General features: G+C 46.0%; 1 protein-coding gene across 35 annotated transcripts in view; it reads left to right on the plus strand.

The window, feature by feature from the left end:
* Positions 1–12,946, plus strand: part of TCF7L2 (transcription factor 7 like 2) — a 198,232-nt gene that overhangs the window by 114,662 nt on the left and 70,624 nt on the right. For 15 of the 35 annotated variants that reach the window (XM_066238245.1, XM_066238233.1, XM_066238231.1 and 12 more), the window contains one exon: positions 10,620–10,763. The exons of 18 other annotated variants lie outside the window; for them this stretch is intronic. In XM_066238245.1, coding sequence (XP_066094342.1) covers positions 10,620–10,763 — 144 coding nt within the window. The remainder of the gene's footprint in view (positions 1–10,619; positions 10,764–12,946) is intronic. 2 more of the 35 variants (XM_066238225.1, XM_066238254.1) reach the window with 1 other exon arrangement.

Raw genomic sequence — 12,946 nt, forward strand, 5'->3', positions numbered from 1 at the left:
CAAGTGTGTGTCCTTTTTTTTTTCTTTTTTGCCAGTTATATACTTAGAAATATCTCAGTGGTTTGCTAGAATATTCTTTTTTTTTCAAAAAAGAAATGATTAAAACTATACAACATGATTGTATAAAAGCTTCTCATGCTTCATGGTGGCCTGTGACTCGGAGCTGTTTTGTTTGCTCAGGTCCAGCAGTGAGTGGGTTCAGATCCTGCTGGGTTCGTAGAAGAGATCATGAGAAGTCATTATACTTGCGTTTCTCAAAACCATAGTCTTTCACTCACCTAATAGTCTTTTTTTTTTAAAGTGAGAGACCCAGACTAGATCATCTTGCTTTTCCAGAATACTAAAAAGTTTATTTATTTTAAATGTGTAGCTCCAGATTACCTTCTAGGATCACATTCTGCTTTCTAAATCCTGTTCTGAAAAGGAAACCTTGCAGTGACAGTACTTCATAAATTTTATGGCTCCTCCATGACATTTCTGGGGAAGTAAATGAAAGGTGTAAATTAAGAAAAGCAAGTGTTTGTGGTTCCCACTTTAACCTTATGTTATGTTAAATGGCTTTGTTGAAGAGGGCTGTCACTGCTCTTGAAAACTTGGGAAAATCCACAGCACGCGAGTGCCTTCAGCTGCCTTCGGGAGCACAGGATGTTTGATGTGAAAATTATATGGCCACGTCTAATTGGCTGTATTTTCACCCCACCAGATATCAACTCAAAAAATCGACTCTCCCCCCTCCCCTGCTTTGTTAGCTAAGTTGTTTAACTGAATTCGTGCTATTAAAGAATTGCATTGTACTAGTAATTCAAGTGCCATTTTTAAATGTTTTTTTGTTTAGAAGCCTTGTCTGTATGACCTAACCTCCACCTTAAAAATTTTAGACATCTGGCAAGAGCTGGTTATCAGTTCCTCCCTGATGTGGGGGACAATAAGGCCTTTGACACCCACTTTCCCCCCATAATTTACACACTCCCCATTGTGCCCCGTGGAAGCCCAGCCAACCCAGTGGAAAGAAAACAGAAGCTCGCTGGACCTTGGCTTCCTGTAAAATGGGAATAATAATTTTTTTATCCTGCGTGTTTCCCAGAGTTGTGTATTTACTTCAAATAAAATGTGCTCAGGATTCAAATAGAAAGCAGTCAGACAGAGATAAGGTAAAGGCAATTACACCAATTAAAACTTGTTTTTAAAAAATAAGTTCATTCTCATATCATACAGTACACCCATTTAAAGCGGAAATGTAATAGTTTCTAATATATTTATATGGAGAGTTTTGCAACCATCACCACAGTCAATGTTAGAACCTTTTCATCACCCCCAAAAGAAACTCCTTACCCATTAACTGTCACCCGTTTCCTCAGGTTCTCCTCCTACCCCTCACCCCTGCTGCTTTCTGCCTGTGGGTTTGCCTATGTGGGGTGTTTTCTGTGTGTGTGTGTTTGTGTGTGTGTAATTGTACAATATGTAGTCTTTTGTGACTGCCTTCTTTCACTTGGCGTAGTGTTTCCAAGACTCATCCATGTGGTGGCATGTTTCAGTGTTTCATACTTGTTTAATTGCCAAGTAATATTTCATTGTGTAGGTAGATCATATTTTATTGATCCATCATGAGTTGATGGGTAAGCTTCCGAATTTTAAAAATATGAAGCTAGATCATATTTGTTTTAATTTTTAAAACGATCCTTTCTCATTTATTGGAAGTGCCCTTATGGTCAACACTGTTACTGGGCAGAAACTTCCAAGTCTGTGCGTGGTCTACATATTTGAGCAAGCACTTCACCTCAACAGACTCGATCTGGAACTAAACACTGGATAAAGGGGACTTCAGAATTCGTGGTCTCTCTGAAGCACAGAAGACTTTTAATCAGTAGAAGTAGTAACTGTTTGTCAGAAACTTTTCTCTGTAGTTTGGCTGAGGATTAAGACTGTTATCTCCAGTGACTCAAACTTGTTTCCAAAAGGCTCTATCTCCTTTGTCTTCATCTTCTCCTCCTTTGGTAATCATTCCAGTGGCATCCAAAAGATAGTGATCAAATGAAATTATTTCCAGCCTGGGGAGTCATTTTGTTTAGTGTTTGGTTTGCTTGTTTGCTACTGTTGCTACTGTTTAGATTGTTGGATTTTACCTGTTATAAATATTAAGAAGTCCAAGGATGTTCACATTCTGAAGATAGAAAAGAAAATTCACTTTGTCCAGATTTGCTCCAGATTCGCCCCAGATTTGCTCCAGGGCTCCTCTCTCTACTGTGGTCGTTGTGGCCGAAGGCGGGTTTTCTGCTGGGTGGACCAGCAGCTCCTAATCAGTTATGATCACTACCCTCCAGCACTGTTTTTGACATTAATGTCCCTTAAGCACTTTGAGGAGAAACGTTTCAAGAGAAACCTGAATTTCTTTTTCTTTATTGGCTACACATGTCAGACATACGAAAATGATTTTCACTTTAAGAAGCAGAGAGCCCTTAGTAATTTTTAAGGGAATCCTGTAAACTAGGTGTTCTCGTAGAGCCGTCTGAATGAGAGTATGTGAGTTACTGTTCTGGGTGCCACACTGTAACAGGTGGGCCATCAATTTAGTGGTGGGAAGAAATGGGCGCAGGATGAGATGGAAGCCTCCGGGTCCCCAGTTCACCTGTGGGCTGTCTCTTATGCCTTACACACGTGCACACATGCGCGCGCTCGCGCGCGCGCGCGCGCACACACACACACACACACACACACACTTCTTCTCTTTCAAGGTTCTTTTCAACCTGTACTCCTTCCATCAGTCTGACTCTTCCTTTTTAGGCTGAGGCAGCCCAGATACCGTAGGACTGAGCGACATTACAGAACAGTGACCCAGGCTGTGTCCACCCTGCCTTCTGCCAATCACCAGAGACTAGGCCGGACTCTGGTGATTGCCTAAGGCACATGCCCAGTGACAACAGAGGTGGGTCCTTCTGGATGACACATTGGAGGACAGTGTCATTTTGGAACCAGGGGTGTTAGTGAGAGCTGGCAAGCGTTCCCCCAGATTCTCGTGCGCCTTCTCATTCTGAGTGGGAAAGAAGGTCTCAAGGTTGGCTCTGCCTGTGGGAATCCACTGGTTTTGAATATTTCTATCCTTCTATCATGTAAAGTCTTCCAGTGAGGTTCCTCCTTTCATAATGAACTTTTTTGCAAACATTTTCAGTTCAAGAAGTTTTATGCAATTAGTGCAGTGCACTCCAGCCACTGTGGTTTATTTTCATAAACACCCGAGAAGGTTTAAGTAACGCTCTCTCAAAAATTAGTCCTCATTTGCACAGTTATTCAGTCATTGCACCGTGAAGACCCTCTGGAGTTTGATGTTGTCAGGAAACAGTAGCAGAAAATAGTATGTTATTATCTAATGCTAATAATTGGTTAGCAGAAATAAGAAACGAAGACATGTAATTGGGGCTCCTGTGGCTAACAAGATGTGAATTATGAAAACATTTCCCGGAGAAATTCCAGGGTTGTTCTAGAAACCTGTTATTTGCATTTGAAAACATTTGGTCTCCATTGATAGGGAGGAGGGTGCTGTTCATCAACACTGCTTTCTGTTTCTGAGCAAAGCTCTCTAAAATTTCCTGCTTGGTAACTAGATCCGCAGACACACCCATTGCCTCCGTTGTCTTTACAACCTCTCAGTCCCATTTTAGGCTACTCACGGCCCTTTTGTAGGTGACGAGTGGATTCTGAAAGAGCAGATTGCCCGGTACGCTTCTCCATCCCCATGAGACTCTCTCCCCGTGGCCCCTTGGTCCCACACGGTTTTGTTGGTGCTCCGTGGTGGTATAGCGCAGCTTAGATTCCTTCCCAAAGGCTTGTTTGGGGAAGAAACTTCCCTTTAGCCAGACTCGTTAAAAGCACAGTATTGCATTTACTCTGGTAGCTGGGTTCACAAAGCTTTCTATAGCCTGTGGTTCTTGAACCCAGACTTTTGCCTATGGTTTCTTCCATGGCAATCATTGCTGGTCAAAGCTGATGGGCTTTCATATTTTTTGCCTGAACATGTGAATCAATTCCTATTCTCTTAAAGTAACTGATGAGCACATTTTTCCCGCCCTGGGCTCGCTGGCTTTTTGCTTGTCTGGAGAACGATAAAGGGGCTTCAGGGAGAAGCTTCGCCTTTTACCTGCTGAGGTCGGGACTCATCATCACTGTCGGAGGAAAGGGTGGGGAGAGGTGCCCTGGCTAGTGGAATTGGTGTCCAAGGAGCCAGGTGGCCTTAGCGTGGATTTCATTTAGCATTCCAGCCATGTCTGTTGATAACATCATTTCCTGCATGCCTTGCCGAATATCCCGACTGGCTAATGTTAAGGTTAGCCACTTCAGGTTACTACCTTTTAGTCCAGTAAAGCCTTGACCTTCACTTACAGAGTTAAATTAGTGTTATTATCAGGTAAAAAGTACAAGCATCTCTTTTATTAAAAAATGTTTTGTTTTTGTTTTTAACTTTATCCTAAACTCTTAAAAAATGGCTGTTTTGTATCTACTTTTTCTTTGTGGTTTATGATACTATAGTGAAAAGAAAATATGTTTTATTTCCTGCTTCTCAATATTTAATAATGAGAAATATTTTTTTCCCTAGAAAATAAAACAAGTTGGCAAAGTTTTCTTTTCACCAGTAAAGTGCCTTTTGAAATGATGCTGCCAACTCCCATTGGTGATGCCTTCTCTGAGATATTTTCCCTCAGCCATGTAGCGCTTTTATCCGATAGAATAGAGAGAACTTGACTGGGTACATGTCACTTTGCTCCTTGAGTGGAACTTTCTTCAGTAAATGTTTCTTGTTATGTAACGGCCGCATCTGTAGATCGAGGTGTGTGGGCTCTGCTCTGACAGCAATTTCGAGGAGCCAGTGGAACCCCGTGCTCTGTGCTCTGCTAGCCCTATCGAGGGGAGCAGGCTGGGGGTGGGCAGGGCACTTAGAAGTAAGCCATCCAGCAGCTGGCATCCTCACGTGATGTTACTGACCCAGCCCCGGAGCTACAGGGCGGAGCTATAGGACGCACTGCTAGTTTACTGGGAGATGGCCGTGACACTCCGCACCCCGTCACCTGTCTCTGTGGTGAGGTTGGGAAAAGGGGAGCTGTGCGTCGTCAAAGACGGCATTGGCCTCTTTAGTGTTCATTCTGTTTTGCCTTCCATTTGAATCCTGATTTCTTTCTCACTTAGATGAGGTCCTGGAGGGCCAAGAAAGGATGGTGCTTCCGTTTCCCCTGTCACCTGCCAGCTCTGAGCAGGGTGGCCGAGTGGCATTGTCATGGGTGAGGGAGGAGGAGGTGTCTGAGCTGGCACATGCCATTCCTGACTGCAGGCCCTTTGCTTCTGTATTTGATGCTTACACCAGCACACGTGCACACGCATGCAGCATGCACAGATTCTCATTCTGTGTCCCTCACATGCGTGCACAATTTAGAAAAAAAAAAGTGTACATTTGCCATGTCAGTGATGACATCTGGATTTGGGAAAGAAGTGGGCTCCCCTTTAGTGACAAAAGGGGTAACCTGTTGGGAGCCCTGATTATGGTATCTTTGCATCTATGTTGTTGTTTAACAACATATTTCAAATGTAATTAGTTCCCATCAAAGTTGCCTCACCTTCAGAGGTGAAAATTATTGATGGAGCTTAACACTAAATCAGCATAATCTGTGAGGATTTAACTGTTTCTCCCAGGTCTTATATGTGCATGTGGGCTTTGGTTGGTTGTTGTTGCTGTTGCTTATATATTTTTTGTATATTTGTTTAAACATATGTGTGTGTATGTGAATACATGATATAAGCTATGGGGATTTTACCCTCTGCAGAATTTTTAAAAATTTGTCATTTTACTGATTTGCTCTTTTAGTGCAATGCCTCTTGCCAATGCCCTTTTCTTAAATGGATATTAAATCCTCCAAAGATGCTGTGCTTTCAAAATAAAATTCTTTTATGTTATGCGTAGTATTAAAAGTCTGGGTTTTAGTTGTTCTTTTCTAGCTGTGTAGTCCTGGATATGTCTAGGTTTAGGGATTAAAAAGTGAGTCCAAAAGTTTTGATTATATTATATATATTTAAGATTTCTTCCACTTGCAATTCTGATTTGATAAGAAGTTTTTATTTTATTGATTGATTAGAGAGAGATAGGCAGGTAATGAGAGAAACACTGATTTGTTTCACTTATTTATGAATCATTGGTTGATTCTTATATGTGCCCTAACTAGGGATCGAACCCACAACCTTGATGTATCAAGACAATGCCCAACCAGCTGAGCTACGTGGCTAGGCCAATTCTGATTTATTTTAGAGACCCACAAATAATCCTTTCCCTCTTGCTGTGGGGGAAAAAACCACATTAAAAATATATAACACAACCCAAATGTATTAGGGTTCTCCAGAGAAACAGAACCAGTACGGTAAGTGTGTGATGCATTATAAGGAATTGGCTCCAGCCATTTTGAAGACTGATAAGTCCCAAGCTCTGCAGTCAGTAAGCTGGGGACCCAGGAGAGCCAGTGGGGTAGTTCCAGTCCAAAGGCTGGCTGGGTTGAGACTTGGGAAGAGCCAACACTTCATTCAGTTCAAGTCTAAATGGAGGAAAAACCCATGTTTCAGCTTGAAGGCAGGAAGAATTCCCCTTTATTTGGGGGAGAGATTAGCCTTTCGTTTCTGTTCAAGACTTCAAATAATCAGCTGAGGCCCATTCACATTAGGGGGGGGACAACCAGTTTTGAATCCATCCAAAAACATGGAAATGCTCAGAATAATGTTAGACTTGACATGTCCCAGTTAAGTTGACACATAAAATTAACCATCACACCAAACTTTTCTGAGACAGCATTGAATACTTTTTCTTTCTGCCTTAGAGGTGGGCTCAGAATTCTCCCAACAGCCCACAGCTATTGGCTAGACTGGGTCTGAATAACATTATTTCATACAGAGTCTTTATCTCTGGAGGTTTTAGTGTGTTTAAGGTTTTGTTTTTGTTTTTTGTTTTTAAATGCTTTTCTCTTCCTTATATGCCCCTTTCTTTTTTGTTGTTTTTCCTGGCAGAGCAAGTTGTACTTTCTAGCTCATTGGTTTTCTTTCTGTTGTGTTAACATTTGAATATCACCCAGCCACCTGTTGGAGTAGGGCGGGGTGAGGAGGGGCAGTATAAGCTTATAAAGAAACGAAATAGTAGAAAGCACCGGTATTGCTGCTTTCTCTGTGGCACACCTTGATTCTTGATCCACGTGGCCGTGCCCAGAGCGGGCCAGCCCACCGCCGTGTCATCGGTGCCACACCACTGGTGCAAGGAGACCCGCCATACTCTCTGCCTAAGCTTTCTGTTGACAGGCCCCGTCCCCAGAGTTGTCCCGCCCCTTGCCGTCCTCTGTCACAGACAGGCCATGTGCTTCTGGAGAAGGCCTGGGGGCGGCAGCGGCACTAATGTTCGTGGCCCCTGCTTTCCGGAGACCACATCCTACAGCGGGTCAGGGTAGCCAGCGGCTTCGGAGGCGCTAGACGAGAAGGAGGCCCAGGTGGTCATTCCAGCAGGTGTGTGATTTGCTGCAGGGTCTTCCTTCCCCTCTCCAGACATGCCTGCTTCAAAAAACACCAGATGCCTACTCCAGTAGGTTGCAGTGGAGCCTCCCCTGGTCTCCGCCGGGAGCATGAAACTCATGCGCCTTTTCCGGGAGTGTCTCCAGTTCCTTGCCACACTGCTGCTTGCTTTGTGGATTGCCGATGGTTGAGGTCAATCTGACTAAGGTGACTTGGCTGCCCCAGTGAGGATGCCTCTCTCTCTCTCTCTCTCTCTCTCTCTCTCCTCACAGCTTGAATGAGTATGTTGGTCCATGCCTGAAAAGTCCACAGTTATCCATGCTTCAGGCATGGCTGGATCCAAGGGCTCATCTATCAGAGCACCATTTCCCCCCAGCTCCTGGCTCTGCTTTCCTTCAGGTTGACTTCATTTGATGGGGGCAGGTTCAAGTTCAGAGAGCTCTTCTCTTCCCCCACAATTCTGAACCCGCTGCTGTGGTAAGGGGGGGGGTAGTATGCTGAGTGCATTGGGACTGAGCAGACTTGCCCAAGCCTGGAGCTGGGGTGGGACCCCCACCCGAATTGCATGGCTTCAGAGTTGGGCTGGCGCCTCCTGAATAGTTCAGGGTGTGCTATTCAGAGAACAAGCACAAATGGATGCTGAGCAGGAAACTTGGTGGACAACTGTCTGCTTTTTTAATCTTGAGGATCCACTGGAGACTTGTCTACTTTTAGGGGAAACTGAACTACAGTTGTTTCCTGGCACAAGAGGAGTTTGTATTTGTATATATTATACATTTGAATGTGTTGGTAAGGCATCTCTTTTCCTCCTCCCCTACAAAATTTAACATGGCTCACAAGACTTCATATTATGCAAAAGGATTAGAAATGAGTAACTAAGGAAAATTAGAATAAAGAAAACTGCAGGGTAGGGCCATAAGATAAGATGGAAATAAGGGGAGTCTGAGGCCCGGCTGGCTGCTCGCGCAGGATGGGCGACCGTGACGTGCACATTCGGCTCTGAGGTTCCCAGGCATGGAAGAGTATCTACACCTAGTGTGCGTGTGCGTGTGCGTGTGCGTGTTTGTGCACCTGTCCCCTGGAACTTGCCGCTTTGCTCTCAGCCTTGTGTTAGGGAACAAAGCAAGCAGACAAGGATTGAAACCTCTACATTGCTGGGTTCCTTCCAGGAATACTTGGAGGGTTAAACCGTGCCACCCTTCGTAGGAGGCAGTCAGGTGAGTCACTGTTGTGACAAGGCAGAGTTATGATCACCTTAGTGGTAAAGCTGGGCCAATCTTGCAAATGTACTCAGGCTTGCCTCTGATGACTCATGATCCTGTTTACAAATGGGCCAGATGAGTGCTTTAGAGCCCAGAGACCTCTTGGGGTGGCTGCCAGTGCGTCCTCTGGGGCTTGGGCAGCCCGTGCTGTGGGGCACACCTCTGGGCTGTCATTGGTGGCTTTCAGAATCAAGACATAGGGATTGCTGCCACCAGTAGAAGGCCCTTGAGTTGCACCAGTTTGTAGGTGGTGATGCGGCTCCTTCTCATATGGGGAGTTCATGTGGCCTTTGAATGATTTTAATCCAGGGATAAACTCCCCATGGGAGGACCAGGAAATACGAGGACCATGTAAATTATTCTAGAACTGTGGCTGCTGTTTTGTGGATTTGTTCTTTATTTCTGTCGATGTTTCTGTCTCCGTTTTCAGTACCCACTGTGTGCATTCTGTTCTTCAGTGACTTCCGGAATGTAAGATGTTGGGTCTTGTGCTCAATGTCATATTCTTCATCTTGAATTCTGTTAGTCAGTATTAAGAAGGAGAAGAGAGATTTGTATATGGGGTTTTCCTTTGCATAAAACTTAAAAAAAAAAACAAAACTAGAACAGAGAAGGCATAGATTCTTTAAAAAGAATTCCTGGAAGTCAAGTTAAAAAGCATTTTTATTTTCTTTTATTTTTATTTATTTATTGGTTTTAGAGAGAGAGAAAGGGGGAGAGAGAAACATGATTTGTTGTCCTGCTTATTCATGCATTCATTGGTTGATTCTTGTATGTGCCCTGACTGGGGTTTGAACCCTCGGCCTTGCTGTATCGGGATGATGCTCTAACCAACTGAGCTACCTGGCCAGGGCGATATTTTTTTTTTCTTTTAAAGACAATTAAAATGCTATTTCTTTGTTGTGAAACAGCTCTTTTCGGACCTGAGGTCTCCCTTTCTACCCCTAAATTCTCTACCCCGTTTATAGAGCAGTAGCCAACATCCGGACAGGCAAACACATCTACACAGCAGCACTGTGAGCTGACTGAGACCTGGTCCATATTCCCCCTCTGACCTTTACTCTCTGTGTGACCTTGGGCATGCTCCTGAACGTCTCTGAGTCAGTTTCCTCCTCTGTGTAATGAGCGCACCTACCTCACAGGGTGGTTGTGAGGTGTAGCGGAAGGCACGCACGGCCCTGTGGAGCCGCGGACGGAGCAGACAGTGAAGTGAGGCAGCTCTCTGGACGGGGCTCCAGCTGGGTGGAAATTCCGGGCAGCACCTCCTTATGGGGCACTCAGGCTGTGAGCTGCCTGCCAGATCTTCCGAGGGGTCTGGAGAGGTCCACGTGGTTGCTTCTCTCTCAGAAAGACTGCAGTCTGGCCGAGGGAAACGTGTTAAGACAGATCCCCAAATAGCTGCATGGGTGGGATCATATGCAATTGCATTTTCGTAGGGTAGAAAGATCAGCAGTACCACCTGGTCTAAACTAATAGAAGAATCGGTAAGGTAAGTTGAGAGAAAGAGAGAGCAACGCTGACCAGCCGGCTCCCAGGAGGCCCGGAGGCAGGAGTGGCCGCGCCCATTGGGGTCACCATGGGCAGGGGTGAAGAGCGGGGAGGGATGTCGCAGAAAGTCTGCACGGAGGAGGCTGTGTTTAAGACCTCCCTGGAGGCTGGCCAGCAGGGGGGTGGGAGAGTTCTGGGTTCAAGTAGGGAAGCGGAACCCTCTGTGCTTGGAGTTTGCAGAGGAGCGTGGGTCAAGGCAGAGAGTCAGGCTGGGGGCCGTGAATGCCGTGGTGACGCGTTCCCCTCCCTCCCGAGCCTCACTCTGTTCCCCTTTCTTCCTGGCAGCAGTGTCCCCTCCCTTGCTGCACTCAGGGACACGACTGTCAGCACCTCTACCCCCCCTCAGACTTCACTGTCAGCACTCAAGTCTTCAGGGACATGAAAAGGAGCCACTCCTTACAAAAGGTTGGGGAGCCCTGGTGTTTGGAGGTAGGTTGCGGAGCAGAACGACGGGATGGGATGAGCTGGCCCCCGTAATGAAACCGCCCAGCCCAACTTGACCTCGAGCCAGGGCAGGGCCATCCGCCATGGTCCCTGCATTCCCGCCGGGCCACGATCATACTGGTGCCATGATGTCTGGGTACACTGACCACTGATCAGTTTATCACCACCATAAAAATGCCAGTTTACGAGAAGAGGGTGGAGGGTGGTGCTTCCGTGAACCCCAGGTACCTGGCTCCCAGTGGAGAGGCCACCAGTCCAGTGTCACACGTAGCTTCTGCGAGAATGAATACGTTACCCCATTAAACTTGACCCCCAGGAAATAACTTTCTGGGCCACTTTCCAGCTCCCAGTGGAGGAGAAGTTATCACCTCAACTTTGCCTTTGTTATCAGTCATTTAGAACTTACAGATTTTTCTCTTAGAATTCAGGGTGCTGAGAAAGCCCGGTCCTCTACCGAGTCACCTTCTCCAGGCAGCTGTGAACGGTGTCCTCGCAGACCTTACTCTCCGAGGACAGGAAGCATTGTTAATTTCCTTTAAATAATTCAATGCGTTGCCAATACCCCACACTGCTCCATGCTTGGGAGTGACAGTTCTCTTCAAATTAGTGGTCCCAAAGAATAAAGAACGTGGGGAACAGGCTTTCATCTTCAGAAAAGCAAAAGTCAATGCAGATAAAAATTTTAAAGTAACTCATTAGACTTGTTAGCAGATGATTTCATACTAATGCTAGCTAGCTTTTTTTTTTTTTAAAGAAAAGTGAATATTTGAGAACTAATTTGTAAAGTCCTCTGTCTTTTGAAAACATTTATTGTATACCTACTATGTGCCGAGTGCTGTGCTACATGTTAGGGCTGCAAGAACAGAAGGCGGGCCTGGAATATATGAACACTTGTACACGTGTCTTGCCTCAAGAGAGAGAAAAGGGGGGAACCAAATCATCTTTAAAAAGCTTGTTCTAATTTAAGAAGTAGTGCACAGCCCTTCAAGAGAACTAGAGACCGCAGGGAAATCCTATGGAAGAAAACATAGATACCCACCGTCTTTCTATCTGTTTATAATCTCTTAATATCCAGGTGCATCTCATTCTCACCATTCACGTGTCTAAACCTTTAAAAAGTCTTCACAAAATTGGAATTGTGCTTTACACTGTTTTTGTATTTTCTTTCCACTTGACACAACACCAAGGATCCTTTCCTACACCCTACTGTCTCTTAGTTCTGGCTGGTAACGCCCCAGATCGGTGTCTCGTGGAAACTTTCCTGTCTCACCGTTCCCCTTGGGCCAGGTGAGCGAGAACCGAGCCTGTTGCTGGAGTGTACCGGGATTAATTACCTGGCCCGCAGCGTCTGTGTAAAGCCCGTGTCCTTTTAAGTGGCCGGGGCTGACCGGCCGGGGGCTCCCCGTTCTGTGCAGCCGCAGGTCCGTATGGAGGTTTTTCTTGGCGATCCCTCCCTGACTCATCTTTTTTAGTAAGTAGTCCATTCTGACTGTGGGTGAGAAGGCCACACTGAACACAGCTGTTCCTCCACCAGGGCCTGGTGAAACGGTGACTTGTTAATCTTTGGTCGGAGTTAGGAGGTCCATGAAGGAGAACTAGGCCCCCATTTTTGAATGTGAGGAAAATGAAGAAGAAAGGCTGGGTTTCTGCCTCACACCTCGAGATCCACAGGTTAGGCCCCGCTGCTGTGCCTTTAGCACAGGGGACTGTCCCCTGGGAAAGGCCAGTCATCCCACCTTCAGGATTAGTCTAAATCCCAAAGCTGTGACTCAGTCAGACACAGGGACGCCACTCATGAGCTGTGTGAACTTGGGCAAGTTACCCTACCGTTCTGCCTCAATTTCCCCATCAGAGAAGGGGAACCCCCCAGGGGCATTTGTGAGCATCACACGAGGAAGGTGGGGGCCTGGTCAGACCTGCTGATGCGAGGTTCTTGGGGAGCTGCGCACTGGTGGAGTGTCTGCGTGATGGGCGGCCACCGCGGGCAGCTCAGCTGCGCCGCTGGTTTTCTATGCAGCCTCTCCCAGAAGTTAGTTACGTCTCCTTCGTAGCGTCTCCTACTTCAGCAGTTGGGCTGGTGTATGGAAATCACTGTCCAAAGCACACACATCCTTGAGGTGGCTCTGGGTAGCGTAGCAGAAACCGAGCGTGATTGGCGTCAGGACTGG

This window comes from Saccopteryx bilineata, chromosome 7 (assembly GCF_036850765.1).
Source record: "Saccopteryx bilineata isolate mSacBil1 chromosome 7, mSacBil1_pri_phased_curated, whole genome shotgun sequence".
Lineage (NCBI taxonomy): Eukaryota > Metazoa > Chordata > Mammalia > Chiroptera > Emballonuridae > Saccopteryx > Saccopteryx bilineata.